This window comes from Babesia bovis (assembly GCF_000165395.2).
Source record: "Babesia bovis T2Bo chromosome 4 map unlocalized Chr4_1, whole genome shotgun sequence".
Classification (NCBI taxonomy): domain Eukaryota; phylum Apicomplexa; class Aconoidasida; order Piroplasmida; family Babesiidae; genus Babesia; species Babesia bovis.
Window position 1 is genome coordinate 885,163 of NW_026261571.1, and position 15,691 is coordinate 900,853.

Here is a 15,691-nt window from a genome sequence, read left to right on the forward strand (position 1 = left end):
GGTTTATACGTTTGAAGCCTAATAGGCAACGAATCATGAGTGCCACATTACGCAGAATTATGCGCTGCGGGAGCAATTCCAACCTGTAAATCATGAAATAACCTAAGCATCACGAACCATCGACTTAGATCCGTTGCTACCTCTATGATAAACCGTCAAGTAATGCCTCATGAATGCATTGGATCCAACAATAAAAGCATTTCCAAACTCTGACGGTACGTCGAGTTGCATATATGCTGGCAGACAGCGACCATTGCTGCTTAGCATGTACTGATGCGGTTCAAGCTTTATATGCTCTCCACCCTAGTAAATATATATAACTTTATGGTAAAACTTACTATCACATAGGTAATGGTCGGGTAGACTTCGTAGTCATCACACGTCTAAGAATCATATGAAATTCCAGTGCCACATACCTTAATCTTGAAATGTGATATAAAACGATCAAAATAACTGCTGGGAACCGTATTGAGTGAAGTACCGGAATCAAAAATTAAATATGATGATTCTCCGTCGCAACATAGCTTTTCATCTCCCACATATAGTGCATCTAATTTCACTTCCCAATAGTGTTCACGAACTACGGGAAACATTTTGATCTTTCCTGTATAATACTGAGGATCCACTCCTCCTAGCATCAGCTTTGAGTCCTAACGTCAGTCATTTTTTGATAACTTCCAACTACCTTATCGTTATTGCTTATGTAAAATGCAAATTCCTTGTGCTTCATATTTCTTAACAAAGCCATGTGATCAAATATTGGCATTCCGGGTATACTACTCATCTCTGGAAATGCCAAACCAACTATGCCTTCAAAGTTAATCTTCTACACAGAATTTAATGGATGGTGAATTTGATAATCAATAGGTTGTAACACGCTCAATCAGATGTATTATTTACACGCTTTATTCAAGTCTGCTTTTTAAACATACGTTGAATATATTGGATATTTGGGTTCCAGAATTCTCTGAATCCACAACAGCTAGTGCTTGCTTTGGAACGACGGTTTCTCCTATGGTTACGGTATCCAGAGCAGGGTACCCTTCAATTTCACCAGTACCGAACTAAAAGGTATTGATCATTCGTCATACGTAAGACAATATTTTATTATATTCAACGTACCTTCACATGTATCCTAACTGGGTTCTTCAGCCGTTCAAAAGTAGATGAGACTGAAGTATTATAGCGAGCAACTTTCAGACACGATGGATCTTTGCAGTCGTATCCCACTACCCATAAGTTTCTGCTCATTTTTACTTTGTATAACTTTAAAACATACGTGCTTCCTGTGTCAAATATAGGATGTACAATTTGTGGAGGGGTGCCTATCATGATTTCCCCAATATAAAGGCTCTGTATCAAATTATATATTAAACAGCCATGGTACGCTTATGCATTCAGGTATTTAAAGTTAGGTAACAACATACGTCTTTCGTTTCCTTGATGGGTATATATTTCCCATATTCTGATCTGCTGAGCATGCTTAAACTTTTAGGATTCGATCTTCTCATGAGTTTTAAAGCATTTTGACTGACGTGACTTCCACTGTAACCAATTGATCCGAAAGATCCTTCACTCCTTCTCGCAAAAGAAATTTTACCTCTCCTGAAAGCATTGTGATTATCCTCGGCCATTTGCAATGCAGACAGCCCATCAGCTCTATTGTACCGCTTTAAAGTTATAGAATGCTGTTGCTTTATGTATACATATCATGTTGCTCACCTCTGATGCGTTTCCGTGATGTAAACAGATGTCTTCGTCATCGTAGTATGGACTAATGTGTTGATTGTTGCTGTTATGATCAACGCAGATATCTGTCTGGCGTTCCATATCAGCTTTCGCATATCTGGATACCAGCCAAATTGCTGTTGTACCAGCTATATATTTCACATTCCAAATATTCATCTTTGATTAGTTGGTACGTATTTCATGGCATGCTCAAACTCACTGTCCATATGATGATCAGGAACGCATTAAATGTTAACAGGGAAATACGTTTTCATAAAGCAAAATATGTGAAACAGATCGGCATCATGGTCATGTTTGACTTTCTGAAATGTGCTAAATATAGTTACATTTAATCCGCCCTTATAATGACCAATGAAATAAATTTACAACGTAATTGTATCAATGTTGCTCCATATCATAACAGCGTGCCCTCAATGATCTTTGAATCGTTTGTGTTACTCATACCCAGTACCATAGTACCTTTAGAACCCAAAGGCGATGCAATACAACAACACTGCCACAAACAAGTTTTTTATTTATTCATGGGATTAGTATTAGTGGGAGTGATCATCGAACTAAAAAACTTTAAACGGCATGTTGCATTAATCGGACCTTAATTTTAAAGCCTATGAATCATCAATTGATTTAATCTGAACCCCAACAATAATGTTAGATTCCAATTATTATCTCAAATTTACTGTATCAATATGTGAGTCGTTTTATCAAGGCATCCGTGGTGGAAGAACGGAGTCTCGTGCACTGCTGCGCATATGTAATCACCAAGGTACCTATCATTGTTACCATTTGGCATGATATGTATCTAAGATCCTTTAATATACATGTTTATAATGTGCTGAATTTTAACTCCTATGGATTGTCCCAATGTGTAATAGAAGACATGTGATAGTGGCTATTCCAAACGTCGCTAATTATTCCATGATGTTTCGAATGATTCATACACATTTCAGTAATAGTCAATTATTATTTGTTTAATAAAAAATAGTTTACAGTTTGATGGGTATGGGTTGTTTGTATCTCTATATTCTTATCCGATTCATTCTTCACGGCACCACATCCGTCACTGGTCCTATGTTAACATAAAATGGGCAATGTGAACTATTCATATAAAATACACAATGTGTCTAATAAAATGTATAACTTATACGGTAGATTTGTGATGTTTTGTTAACATGGTTTTCTATGTTGCGAATTGTAATGATTGATTCAATCGATTTCATTTTGGACTTTGTTCCATATTAACGACGTTTGTATAAACAAGGTAATAAAACATCACTTATTTTGCTGTATATATCTCCTGGTATAGTTTTTTGTTTGGTTTGTAGCCTAAATTGGAAAAAGGTAAAAATGTCATTTTCCTGTTTTCGTTATTAAATGGTTCGTTAAACTGACATCATGTTCCATTTCTTCTTCGTTATTGTATCCGATAAGGTTAAAGAAATCGTTAAATTTATTAATGTCCGTAAAACGGCTAGAAACTTCAACAATCTTCAATATACCCCTGTGAAGCTAAATACGGCAATTATATTTCTAACCCGACTTTCAAACATCGCGTAGCTTCCCGAATGAATAATGGCCAATCTTTTCCCATCAAACTAAGGCAAAACAAACATATATCGAGCGAATTGTCGTCCAGCGGCACCTATAGCAATGTTGCAATGTATATAGCAACTCTGACCTTCGATATGTTACAAGACGTAATAAAAGAGTTACCCGCGATTAAGTCAAATGAATGTACTTTCCTGTTATCTAAATACAAATTATATATACTGTAATCACCTATTTATAAATGTTTGAGCTATTCGTGCTTCGCCGCACCCAAAATCTCCAATGCTGTAAATTCATATAATCCTTCGCGTTACCAACACCTGGTCATCTTCAATTCCTTCCAACCAAACCAATATTTTGTTCAAAGGATCGATCGGCCATTTTTCCACTTGCTCCCTGTAGCCTTCATGATACTGAAGTTCAACATATCCATTCAGTTTTGCATACATACTATTTTAAATAAAGTGGGATTTCGCTGATAATAGGAGTAATTATCTCTGCTATGAGATGTATAGAGTCTCTCATTTAGCGTGCGGAATCTGGAACCGCTTAAGCGTTTCTTCGCGCATTGCAGGCTAAATTCACGGTTGTTTTTAAAAGGTAGCAAGTTACGTTTCTTTGTGCTTGTTCCCCTTTTTTTACTAATTTTAGCTTCCATTTTTTGTTAAGAATAAAGACTCATAACCATCGCACATTACTAAGTGTGTGGTTGCGTAAGGCATTATGACATAAATCCAAAGTCCACCATTTGTTTGAACAAATGAATGTAATGTGTACATATGATGTGGTTAATAACGTGGCAGCTGCTCGGCGGTTCAAACGTTGCCATATGAGCATATATACGCTTCAGAGTCCATTATTTGTTCACTATCGTACTAGCCCAGTGCTCATTATTCGGAATGTTTGTCCTTTTAAAAATCGATATTTATAATCTTACGTTGGACTATTTTTTCGGGAGGATTTATGAGGAATCTTATCAAGTTGTACATATGCAGCTCCCCAGGGCGTAGGAAGTGTGCATTGACCTTTTATATACACACTGTTGATTTATATTGTTTCTTTTCATCACAGTGCCTATGTCATCATCAAACAATATGGTACAAATGGCGCATATATATTTTATATGTGTGCTCTTTAAATTATTTTGAGCTATCTTATGTTCTGATTATATAATATTGTGTACAACTTGTATCGCAACCATCTTTTCGCCATGTTTAATGCGAATTACGTATGGTTATGTACTAACAGATGGTTTAGGTGTGTATTGTTTTATGCAATGTAAGTAGAAGCGTGACATAAGATTAGATGCAAACAGGTGAACGCATTTAACCATCGAAGTAAAAATTATGCTGCTATGATCGAATGTCACATACAAAACTAATGAATATGCGGTTAACATCAATGTGGCGAGATGAGTATCCTATATAAGTGCCTAACGGGTAACTTGGTGCTAACATTGATATTTTTGTCCTCTGGAGTCAGGTTATGCTTTAGTGTATAAACATTTTTGAACTAAAGAACTGTGTTACGGATAGATGTACTAGAAGATAACTGCCGTATTTACTTTTACGAGATTAAGCTTTTTGATGCATATATTTCATATTCCTACTAACAGCAATACTGGTATAACGCCATGTTAAACATCCTATCATCTACGCTGTGGATTCACTGCTCACATTTGGCACCCGTCGAACCCCCGTCATCACCTTATACCACATACATTGCCACTGGTGTTCTCCACCCCGTAACCAATGCGACCTCATATGAGTCCAGTCCAGTGGCCATATGGCTCCAAATGCAAGGTATAGTACCGCTACTAGCCAGGCTACCGTGAGGACAAAGATCCAGGGGAGCCGTATGTCGTATTGGAGTTGGCCGACTTGGGAGAGGAGTTCTGTCAGGGGATGCTTGTTGTCCTGGTCCTGCTGAGAGGCGGCCTGCTTGTTCTTGTCAATCACTACAGCAAGACTGTCCAAGAATTGATGACAACGTCTAGGATTCTTCGTGTCTGTAATACTATAATCCCCCTCTCTGCTTCCATCCTTCTGTTCATACCCCTCCAGATTGAATGGGTTACCGTAGCTGAAGCCATGTCTATACAATACCGGTAGTACCCCGGTACATGATACGATTGATTGGCATCCACACTGTCCACTACCCTGTCCGTGCTCACCCTTCTTGCACTTATTGGGGTCACATTCTCTACAGCCACGGCATTCAATCTGTTGGAATGCACTAGCAAGTGACTTTAGACCACCTTCAAGGGCATCTGATAGGTATAGTACCCATGAGAGGTATGTTCCACCGAAAGTGGCACTCACTGCGGTATAAAGCTCACCGGTTAGGGGGGATACGTAGTGGTTACTGTCAGTGAGTGTTGAGAGGGAAGTGTTGGTGGGAGTGGCACTACTGTCCTTCTCGCCTTTAATACCTATTAGTGCTTTACCGACTTTGTCCTGGTATGGTGCCTCCCCTGTCTTTGGTATCCACTCTATCTTCTTTACTTCATCCCTTAACCCAGAGGCACACCAGCCGCAAAAGTACTTATCTTCTCCTTTATTAGAGGGGTCTTTGATATGCTCACACGTCTTTTTCTGTCCACTCTTAGTCTCTCCTTCCTCTTTATTTCCTACACCACCCCTAAAGAACCCGAATACATCACCCAGTACCTGTGGTGTTGTGGCACTGAGTTCTGCTGTTACCCTCACCAATGTATAAACACACGATTGCATCATATTCTCGTTACTGAAGAAGTACAGGATGCCATAAAGGCGTTGGCCGGTTTGGGTGATTCCTTGCTGGAATTGCCCTCTGAAACCCATTGGCAATGGACAGCACTGGCCGGAACCACCACAGTGTCCCAAGTGGGATGCAGCGGGTGGATAGACTGTGTCTTTGTCTGTGTCATTGTTTCGTACTACCTCACAACTAAACCCTGGTAACCGATCCTCAAGGAATGCCTGGAGGGGGGAGGGGACACCAGTGGTAGTGGGTTGGAGGCAGGTAGGACACTGTGTGAATCTGGATGGTTGGCCACACTTCTTGGAGTGTTGGTCACATGCACTGCACTTGGCAGAGTTGCATATATCTTTGATCTGTTCTATGGCATGAATAAATTGTTTAGAGGCCCAATCCAATAGTTCACGTGTCGTGCCATATGCATCCTTTCCCTTCTGTTTCATCTCATCGATTGCCTTGTCTATTGCCTCAGGGACTTCCTCTTTCAATATTTTCAATACCTCCCGTATCTTGTGGACGCCCTCACTTATCGCGTTCTTACCAGGATCGACATTTGTCACATCACTTTGAGCCTTACCTATTGCATCCACTACATTCTTCAGTATTCCACCACCACCACCATTCGTCGTCAGCTTCTCTAGTGCCTTCTTAGCCTTCTCTAGTTTCCCCTTAGCCGTATCTAGTGCCCCCTTAGCCTTCTCCAGTTCTCTCTTCACCCCCTGTATAGCCTTCTTCTCCTTCCCTTCCAATGCCTCCTGGGCATTACCCAATTGTACCACTACTTCACCAATCCTCTGCAGTAATTCCTTTAGTGCTCCGGGAAGATCCCCTGATGTCCCCTTGAGCACTGTTTTTAAATCCCCATTTACCTTCTCTACCCTTTTTTTCCTATCATGTTCCATGGGGCTACACCCCAGGCACATCCAGCTAATTACCCCCTTCCCAAGCACTCCACTACCATACCTACACTCACGCCATTTCCCTCCTAGAGCCACCTTCACGGCACATTGCTTCCTAAGGAAATAGAGTTGATAGAACAGAGCCCTAATGTAGTGAACCACCTGGTTGTATGCTTGAATGGGCACAGTGGGATAGGTGAAGTGGCACTCAGTGTTAGCATAGAGGGCATGGATAGGAGGTTCTGTACTGCTGTCAGTGCCTTTGAGTCCACCCTGGATACCTATGAGGACCAGTGGGCAGTACTGAGTCACTGCTTGGAAGTGGGCAAACAGGTTGAATACATCAACGGTAATGGGATGGGGGCGTTTATCTTGGTAGAACTTGAGTTGTTGCTGTTCAGTGTCACATTCATCGGGCTTCTTGAGTACCTCTTCTAGTCTTTTCTTGGCATAGTGTAGCGTATCCTTATATGCCTGACTATAGGGCAATGCACTTAGCCAGTATAGGATCTCACGGATGGTCTTGGGATTATTAGGGGTAGTGGGAATAGTCTTCTTTTGTAATCCAGTAAAGTAGGCACATGATAGTATGTAGAGTTTGAAGAGGGCACCTCGTTTGTGCTGGTTAGTATCAGTGTCACTATAACTAGTGCCATTAGGAAAGACATCAGCTTGATCAGTGTTGAATGAATCCCTATGTATAGTATGTACAAATCCGGGATAGTTCATGCCGAAAGGAGCTCTGGCGGTATTACCATTGATGTCATTAACATCACCACTATCACTAAGGCCTTTAGGCTCCAGGAATCCCAAGAAAAACTTATCCCTAAGTCCATCCCATATGACCTTGTCAAGTCTATTCTTTGGCCCAGCGTTATTAAGCATATCCCTAGGAAACCCTAAGGCCTGTAGCCATTGTGATAGGGTACCGTCATCCAGACCGGTACCATCCAGGATGTGGTTATTCCAATATGGGCTACCTTTTGCATACTTGCCTGTCCAATACATATAGGTAAGTCCACTCCAGATGAGACATACTGACCCTAGGAGGATACGGGCGCATTTGGATCTATTACTGGATGTACTGAGTTTTTCCCAGGTGACTATGTTATCATTCTTCCGTGAATCATTGTTATTTGAGTATGCAGACTTGTAGCTTTTCTTGTAACAGGAATGGGTACATTTGTCTCCTTCACACTTCTGACACCCCCTACCTAGGTGGTGTCCGTTGTGTTCTTTGTCCGCATCGGTCACATTCCATTTCATACATTTACATTTGTCGCACGGCGTGTTCTTCTGTACATCCTTGAGATATTGGCAGTCAGTGCCACTTAGGCCATGATGTTCCTTATTACCCTTCTTGCACGCACTACTGCCCTTCCAACACTTATCTATCTTACTCCACCCAACGAGTGCACTGAGTACCTGTGCCAACTGGTCTATATAGGTCCGTACCACGGAAGTACCACCTAGTCCCTGTACCAGGGAGAATAGTCCATGGAGGTGTTCCTTCACTTTGTCACTGTTGGCACCTTTGCTGGTGTCAGTGCCTTCCTTAACATCACCCTCATAACCTATAGGACACCATGAGGTACTGTATACCAGTAGTGGTACTAGGTAGTACTACTCTAGTACTGGTTACTTACCATTGTACTCCAGTTGTACTGACTGCAGTAGGTCAGTCACTGCCGCGGCCAGGCCACATATGCATTCTGTACAGGGGTGAGCCAATATACTACTGGGCGCCAAAGGCGCCCTCTATTATATATGGCGCGCATAGTATATGTAGTATATAGGATCCAATCATTTGTATTCCTCAACAGTACTCCATTGTATGATCTTGTTGTTATGTGGAATACTACTAGTAATGTTGACTTTATTATTGAGTCATTGATGTGGTAATGTGATATCCCGGTGGTAACGATGATTTTGTTATTGAATCCAATCCTAGTAATAGTAGGATAGTAGGTACAGCAGTATAGGTAGTACTCCTATAGTACTACTAGTAGTATACAGTACCTCATGGTGTCCTATAGGATATCAAGGTGAAGCTCCAAAGCAAGGCCCCCCAAAAGCGAGAGTCACAGAGTGCCTCAATGAGCTATTCTCCCTAGTCCAAGGACTAGGTGGCACTGCAGTAGTACGGACCTATGTAGACCAGCTGGCACAGGTACTCAGTGCACTCGTTGGGTGGAGTAAGATAGTGACGTGTGGTGGCGAGAAGAGTGGCAGCCAGTGCAAGGGCACTGGTGGCAATGACAATCCGCACGGCCAAAGTGGCAGTGGCGGTGGCAGTACTGGCTGCGAGTATCTACAGGAAGTAAAGGAAAACAAGCCTTGTGATACGTGTAAATGTATGAAATGGGATGTGGCCGATGCGGACAATGAGAGTAAAGGACACCACCTGGGCAGGAGGTGTACAAAGTGTAGTGATAGTGGTGGTGGTGTACTGCATAGGTGTCAGTGTAGTACTGGTGGCAGCAGCACCTGTACTGCTGCCACATGCAAATGCGCTCTAGCAGGCAAATGCTGCAAGTGTTGTTGTAAGAGTTGTCCTGGGAAGTGTAATAAGGAGTGTACTTGTATAATCGAGGACGGGGTTGTTGGCCGTGATGAATGTAACAGGAATAGCTACATGTCAGCGTACCCTAGTAAAGCATTTTATCAAAGGACAAAATACGTGGAATCCAAGAGGGTAGACGTCAAACCATATTGGAAAGATGTTGAAAGTGCTTCTAATCGCCACCAATGTGCCCGTATCCTCCTAGGGTCAGTATGTCTCATTTGGAGTGGCATTACCTACTTATATTGGACTGGCAAGTATCACTGGAGTAGTCCCCGATGGAATAATCACATCCTGGATGGTAGTGGTCTAGATGATGGTACGCTATCCCAATGGCTACAGGCCCTAGGGTTTCCTAGGGATATGCTGAACAATAGTGGGCCACAGAATAGACTTGACAAGGTCATATGGGATGGGATTAGTGATAAGTTGCTTCTAGGGTTTGCAATGCCTAGTGGCCTTTATAACAGTGGTGTCCATGACACTAATGATAATACAGCCAGACAACCAGCTGGTATGAACTATCCTGGATTTATACATACTGCACATAGGGATTCATTCAATGAACAAGCTATTGTCTTCAAGAATGGCAGCTCTAGTACTAGTGACATTGACCAACACAAACAAGGCGCCCTTTTCAAGCTCTATATCCTATCATGTGCCTATTTTACTGGATTGCAGAGAAGGAATAGTGAGAGTACTCCAAGGACTCCCAAGACCATCCGTGAGATCCTCTACTGGCTAAGTGCACTGCCATATAGTGAGGCATATCCAAAGATACTGCAGCATTCCAAAGGAGTATTGGAAAAGGTAGCACCAGACGTCGAGAACAAAAAACAGCTTTCGTTCTACCAGACAGGCCGCACAGCACCCATTACCGTCCATGAATTTAACCTGTTTGCTCACTTCCAAGCAGTGACCCAGTACTGCCCACTGGTACTCATAGGTATCCAGGGTGGCCTCAAAGGCACTGACAGGACTAAGGAACCTTCCATCCACGCCTTGTACGCTAACACGGAGTGTAACTTCACCTACCCATCAGTTCCCATCCAAGCATACAACCAGGTGGTCCACTACATTAGGGCTCTGTTCTACCAGTTGTACTTCCTCAGGAAGCAATGTGCCGTGAAGGTAGCCCTGGGAGGCAAATGGCGTGAGTGTAGGTATGGCAAGGATGTGGTATCCAAGGGGGTAATTAGCTGGATGTGCATGGGGTGTAGCCCCATGGAGCATGATAGGAAAAAGAGGGTAGCAGAGATGGGAAATAAACTTAATAAACTACCATTAGGATCGGGAGAGAGTGTAGCAATGAAGGTAAAGACACTATTGGAGAAGATTGGTGAAGTAGTGGTACAATTGGGTAATGCCCAGGAGGCATTGGAAGGGAAGAAGAAGGAGGCTATAGAGGGGGTGAAGGGGGCACTAGGGGAGGCTAAGAGGGAACTAGAGGGGGCTAAGAATGGGCTGAATGGGAAACTAGAGGAGGCTAAGGATGGGCTGAAGGATAAACTACAGGATGCCATGACGAAACTAGGGGAGCTGACGAATGGTGGTGGAATACTAGTAGATCTATTGGGGAGTAATGGACTAGAGAAGGCAGCGGAGAAGGGTGAATATGATCCCGGTAAGAACAAGATAAGTGAGGCTATCCATAAGGTACGTTCGGTAATGGAGGAAATACAGAAGGAACTGGGAGTTAGTAATTCATCATATTTAAACGGCAGCTTATCGGAATGGGTCGCAAACACACTTCATAAAACCATAGATCAGATCAAAGACATATGCAACACTCCCAAGTGCAGTGCATGTGACTCACACTCCAAGAAGTGTGGCCAACCATCCACACCCAGTATCTGTAGGACCTGCCTCCAACCCACTACCACCGGTGTCCCTTCCCCCCTCCAGGCATTCCTCGAGGATCGGTTGCCAGGCTTTAGTTGTGATGAAGTACGAAACGATGAAAAGGACAATCCAGACTACCCCTTGGCTTCATCCCACTTGGGACACTGTAATGGTTCTGGTCAATGCTGCCCATTGCCAATGGGTTTTAGGGGTCAATTCCAGAAGGACGGCATCACTAATATGACTGGGCAACGCCTTTATGGCATCCTATACTTCTTCAGTAACGAGAACATGATGCAGTCGTGTGTCTATACACTGGTGAGGGTAACAGCAGAACTCAGTGCTACCACACCACAGGTATTGGGTGATGTATTTGGGTTCTTTAGGGGTGGTGTAGGAAATAAGGATAGTGGAAAGACGAAGAATGCAGGTAACAGGCAGTGTGACCACCAGAAAGATCCGTCTCAGAAAGGAGATACTGACTATTTTTGTGGCTGGTGTGCCTCCGGGTTACGGGATGAAGTAAAGAAGATAGAGTGGATACCAAAGAAGGACGGTGATGGAGGGCAGTATAGAGGCACAGTAGGACAAGCACTGATAAATATTAAGGGCGAGAAGAGTACTAGCCCTGTTCCATATTCCGATGCTACTACTACCACTAATACTTCCCTATCACGACTCACTAAGAACTGCCAGTACCTCTCCCCTCTAACCGGTGAACTCTATACAGCAGTGAGTGCCACCTTCGGTGGAACATACCTCTCATGGGTACTGTACCTATCAGATGCACTTGAAGGGGGCCTAAAGTCACTCTCTGACGCATTCCAACAGATTGAATGCCGGGGCTGTAGAGAGTGTGACCCCAATAAGTGCAAAAAGGGAAGTCACGGTGTGACGGGTGGTGGCCTGTGTGGATGCCAATCAATCGTATCATGTACCGGGGTACTACCGGTGTTGTACAGACATGGCTTCAGCTATGGTAACCCATTCAATCTGGAGGGGTGTAATCAGAAGGAAAAGGAGAAGGGAGATTACAGCATTACAGCCGATACGAAGGGGAAGAAGCAGTGTCATGACTTCTTAAGCAGTCTCAGTGCAGTGATTAACAAGAACAAGCAGGACCCCTCTAAGGGCCAGGACCAACACCCCCTCACCAACCTCCTCTCCCAGGTCGGCCAGCTCCAATACGACATACGGCTCCCCTGGGTCTTTGTCCTCACGCTAGCCTGGCTAGTAGCAGTGCTCTACCTAGCCTTTGGTGCCATATGGCCACTGGACTGGACACATATGAGGTCGCATTGGTTACGGGGTGGAGCACATCAGTGGGAATGTATGTGGTATAAGGTGATGACGGGGAGGAAGGGAAGAGTAGTGCTGGAGGGGGTGGAAAATTTTGGTCAATGTTTAGTAGTGCTTTTAGTAATGTTTTAGTATCATGGTTAGTAAAAGTTTAACAAAGAAGTGGTAGATATTCTAGTTATAGTATGAGGTGTATTGGCACTTTTTTGTGACCACATAGTAACTACTGTGTCTATATCACCCCCTCTCTTTCCCCGCACAAATGTGTGTTTAGTGGGGGCACTATTTATGTTGGAGTTACCCTGGTGGGGTTTATAGAGTATGGGGTAGTGTAGTGGTGGGGCACTTGCTGGTGGCTTGAAAAGTGGGTTTGGCAGATGATAGGCACAGATCTCTTCCAATCACAGTGTATAGTTCAATGATCTAGTTTCAGTCAATTCACTCTCAGGACCCTTGTAGTGATTACTGGTGTGTTCTGATAGAGGTAGTGATATGTACTAGTGTAGAGGGTGATGTACTGTCTAGTGGAAGCATATTGTAGTACTATCTCTGGATATTACAGTGAGTCAGTAGTCTATAATGAAGTCACTTCCATGGGACATTATGGATACCCTGGTTAGTATGCTGTACCATACTGGGCCATAACAGGGGAACACCATGGTAGTATGTATGCGCTAATGACTAGTGACATTAACGTAGCAGTAGAGAGAGGTCATGGATGTAGTGGATGGTAGTGTTAGTTGGGTTGATATATGTAAATGTACAATGATATTATGGTATTTCTGTTTTTATATGATATTTAAATGTCGGCTGTTTAATTTGACTAATAATGTGACAGGAAAAGGCTTGGCCTTTCCCTTTTGTGCATCGACGAGAAATGTTTTCTAATTTCATTCTCCACTAAAGGTGTTATTGGCTCATTACAGTCTTCTGGAATCTTAGCGCCTAATTCGCTTGGTAATTCCTCACGAAGACATGCTCTGCTTTCGGGCTTGGGTAACAGAAACCAGTCAACTGGAGATAGATTGAAATACTTCCAAATATAGTTTTCCACTATGGTGGTTACGGGCTTGTTACAGTCCTTTGAAACCAACGCGGCAACATCACTTGGTAACAACTCAAGTAGCGCAGCTCTGTTTTCAGGCTTGGGTAGCAGAAACCACTGAAGGTCACGCCATGAGAAATACCACAGAATGCGGTTCATTACTGGAGGCGCTATAGACTTGTTGCAGTCCTTTGGAACCTTTGCAGCCAAGTCAGACGGCAACTCCTCACGAAGACTTGCTCTGCTTTCGGGATTCGGTAAAAGATGCCATTCCACAGAGTATATGGCTGGCTCTACGGATTTAGTGTGTTTTCCAATCTTGGTATTCTCTTCTTCCTGTACTTCCACTGGTTCGGTGTCATGTTTGTCTTCCTTGCCGGAAATTCCGCTGTCTAGTGCTTTATGCGTGGGTTGATCTTGGGCTACATCAGTAGAGGTGACAGTGGCAGAGAGCCCGAAAGTAAGAACTACGCAGAATTTCCACAAGAAGTTGAAGGCTACCATCTTGGTAAAGTTAGTAGGGAGTGAGATTGTTAATTGTTGTAACTAAGGTTGTTGTAATGCCCCATGCATAGTACAGGTGCTAGAAAATCGGGGAGTGTTCTCCCATGTAGTTCTATAGGGTACTCTGCAATAGCTATATATGTGTCATGAAATTTGACTCTGTCGTTGTCGGGCACTGATCAGATCACTATTAGTACAGGTGCACTACTAAACAGTAACAGAAGAGTGACCTTATCAGGTAAAGATCACCAACAGTACAGTAATGATCACGATAAATGACGCCATTTATAGCATAAATATCACAAAGTGAACAAAGAATCACATAATCGACTTGTTGCTATCTTAACAACTACTATAGTTTCCTTTTCACCATAATATACTGCCATGGCTTATATCTGTAACTATCATATACATAAGATGTGCTATTGACCACTATGAGAAAACATATTCCAAGAGAGATATTACGGATTATATGTTTAATCGCATTGTATTACGTTACGACAACGGTATAATATGATGTTATCTTATGACTATTGTTGCCACGAGGGACATCATGTCCAGTCATGATGATTCATTTATAGAAATTCAATATTGCATGACACTAACACACTGCATATTGAAGATAGTTCTATATCTAAATAACTGTGATATCAATAAAACAAAGTAATATATGGCATTATAGTATCGGTCATTAGGTTGCTGTTAAGAGGTATACGTATAGGAAATAAGCTGTTGTAAATTCCACCAGAGTATACCCCTACCATATTAAATATACGTCGTTTGTACTGCACATATTTAACAACACACCCCAAATGCTGTTCATTAATCCAGCTTTGTACCGTTCATATTCTTTACCGAACTTCCACCGCAGCCTAACGAGGACTTAGGATTAATTAACTTGAAAAATCTAATTGCTATGAAATATATCAGCATTACTATCAACGCCAAAGGCCCTCCTATTATAAGCGCACCTAACCAAATCGGTATCCATATCAGAAAATTCCAATCCCACTGGAAATGTCCATTTTCGTCTAGTAGAGCATACTCTATAGCCCATTCTTTTAGTTTCTGTTTCCACCCCTTCTGACTCTCCTTGTTCTTTGCCACTTCATCACTAGTAGTACCTTCCACTACCACTACTTCCTCCGGATCATCACCTCCAGCCACCTTCTCTGCCATGGCCCATGTAGTACCGTGGTACTGGCCAGTCACTGAGCTCAGTAACTGTGACTTCATAGGTGTCCAGTCCAGTGGCCATAGGGCACCCAGGGCTAGTACTAGGGCTGGGTAGACCAACATGGTTACGATGGTAGTGATACGGTGGTAGGGAGTGGTGGATCAGTGGAGTAGTCTAATAGGGTCTTATTCAGTGGTAAAGAGTAGTGGTATTTAGTAATTGTATCTACATTAATGCTATCGAATATCTATAATTGCACTACATGTGGTCAGTATTTTCTAAATATCACACTCTATTTTGTACATAATATAAATTAGGCATCCACACTG

General features: G+C 42.6%; 6 protein-coding genes across 6 annotated transcripts; 1 reads left to right on the forward strand and 5 right to left on the reverse strand.

The window, feature by feature from the left end:
* Positions 1 to 15: 15 nt before the first annotated feature.
* BBOV_IV007890 (Eukaryotic aspartyl protease family protein) lies at positions 16 to 2,485 on the reverse strand. Its single transcript, XM_001610661.2, has 10 exons — positions 1,723 to 2,485; positions 1,428 to 1,688; positions 1,280 to 1,353; positions 1,123 to 1,243; positions 933 to 1,064; positions 686 to 826; positions 417 to 650; positions 339 to 383; positions 118 to 303; positions 16 to 83 (listed from the first exon to the last, which is right to left on the reverse strand). Exons 1-10 carry the CDS (start codon positions 1,903 to 1,905, stop codon positions 48 to 50), a joined length of 1,413 nt encoding a protein of 470 aa, XP_001610711.2. The 5' UTR covers positions 1,906 to 2,485; the 3' UTR covers positions 16 to 47.
* A 476-nt stretch (positions 2,486 to 2,961) lies between these two features.
* Positions 2,962 to 3,971, reverse strand: BBOV_IV007900 (methyltransferase family protein). The gene is made up of 7 exons (XM_051767529.1): positions 3,746 to 3,971; positions 3,613 to 3,707; positions 3,526 to 3,579; positions 3,425 to 3,488; positions 3,282 to 3,388; positions 3,139 to 3,247; positions 2,962 to 3,104 (listed from the first exon to the last, which is right to left on the reverse strand). Exons 1-7 carry the CDS (start codon positions 3,950 to 3,952, stop codon positions 2,985 to 2,987), a joined length of 756 nt encoding a protein of 251 aa, XP_051623294.1. The 5' UTR covers positions 3,953 to 3,971; the 3' UTR covers positions 2,962 to 2,984.
* A 917-nt stretch (positions 3,972 to 4,888) lies between these two features.
* On the reverse strand, positions 4,889 to 8,272 carry BBOV_IV007910 (variant erythrocyte surface antigen-1 alpha subunit). Its single transcript, XM_001610664.2, has one exon. It carries the CDS (start codon positions 8,196 to 8,198, stop codon positions 4,947 to 4,949), a length of 3,252 nt encoding a protein of 1,083 aa, XP_001610714.2. The 5' UTR covers positions 8,199 to 8,272; the 3' UTR covers positions 4,889 to 4,946.
* Positions 8,273 to 8,948: 676 nt separating this feature from the next.
* BBOV_IV007920 (variant erythrocyte surface antigen-1 alpha subunit) lies at positions 8,949 to 12,826 on the forward strand. Its single transcript, XM_001610663.2, has one exon. The coding sequence runs from the start codon at positions 9,289 to 9,291 to the stop codon at positions 12,766 to 12,768; it is 3,480 nt and encodes a 1,159-aa protein (XP_001610713.2). The 5' UTR covers positions 8,949 to 9,288; the 3' UTR covers positions 12,769 to 12,826.
* A 553-nt stretch (positions 12,827 to 13,379) lies between these two features.
* BBOV_IV007930 (SmORF protein) lies at positions 13,380 to 14,225 on the reverse strand. The gene has a single exon (XM_001610665.2). The coding sequence runs from the start codon at positions 14,183 to 14,185 to the stop codon at positions 13,460 to 13,462; it is 726 nt and encodes a 241-aa protein (XP_001610715.1). The 5' UTR covers positions 14,186 to 14,225; the 3' UTR covers positions 13,380 to 13,459.
* A 662-nt stretch (positions 14,226 to 14,887) lies between these two features.
* On the reverse strand, positions 14,888 to 15,564 carry BBOV_IV007932 (putative integral membrane protein). Its single transcript, XM_051767750.1, has one exon. It carries the CDS (start codon positions 15,482 to 15,484, stop codon positions 15,008 to 15,010), a length of 477 nt encoding a protein of 158 aa, XP_051623673.1. The 5' UTR covers positions 15,485 to 15,564; the 3' UTR covers positions 14,888 to 15,007.
* Between the last annotated feature and the right edge of the window lie 127 nt (positions 15,565 to 15,691).

What these genes read in the sequence shown, in the direction of transcription:
- BBOV_IV007920 (XM_001610663.2), top strand. Translation starts at nt 9,289, where the DNA reads ATGAAATGGGATGTGGCCGATGCGGACAATGAGAGTAAAGGACACCAC.
- BBOV_IV007900 (XM_051767529.1), bottom strand. Translation starts at nt 3,952, where the DNA reads ATGGAAGCTAAAATTAGTAAAAAAAGGGGAACAAGCACAAAGAAACGT. An exon ending in ACGCGATGTTTGAAAGTCGG is followed by an intron (nt 3,248 to 3,281) that starts GTTAGAAATATA and finishes TTAGCTTCACAG; the next exon opens with GGGTATATTGAAGATTGTTG. An exon ending in AAGAAGAAATGGAACATGAT is followed by an intron (nt 3,105 to 3,138) that starts GTCAGTTTAACG and finishes TAACGAAAACAG; the next exon opens with GAAAATGACATTTTTACCTT.
- BBOV_IV007890 (XM_001610661.2), bottom strand. Translation starts at nt 1,905, where the DNA reads ATGAATATTTGGAATGTGAAATATATAGCTGGTACAACAGCAATTTGG. An exon ending in CAGTTAGGATACATGTGAAG is followed by an intron (nt 1,065 to 1,122) that starts GTACGTTGAATA and finishes AATACCTTTTAG; the next exon opens with TTCGGTACTGGTGAAATTGA. An exon ending in ACATAAGCAATAACGATAAG is followed by an intron (nt 651 to 685) that starts GTAGTTGGAAGT and finishes GACTGACGTTAG; the next exon opens with GACTCAAAGCTGATGCTAGG.
- BBOV_IV007932 (XM_051767750.1), bottom strand. Translation starts at nt 15,484, where the DNA reads ATGTTGGTCTACCCAGCCCTAGTACTAGCCCTGGGTGCCCTATGGCCA.
- BBOV_IV007910 (XM_001610664.2), bottom strand. Translation starts at nt 8,198, where the DNA reads ATGAAATGGAATGTGACCGATGCGGACAAAGAACACAACGGACACCAC.
- BBOV_IV007930 (XM_001610665.2), bottom strand. Translation starts at nt 14,185, where the DNA reads ATGGTAGCCTTCAACTTCTTGTGGAAATTCTGCGTAGTTCTTACTTTC.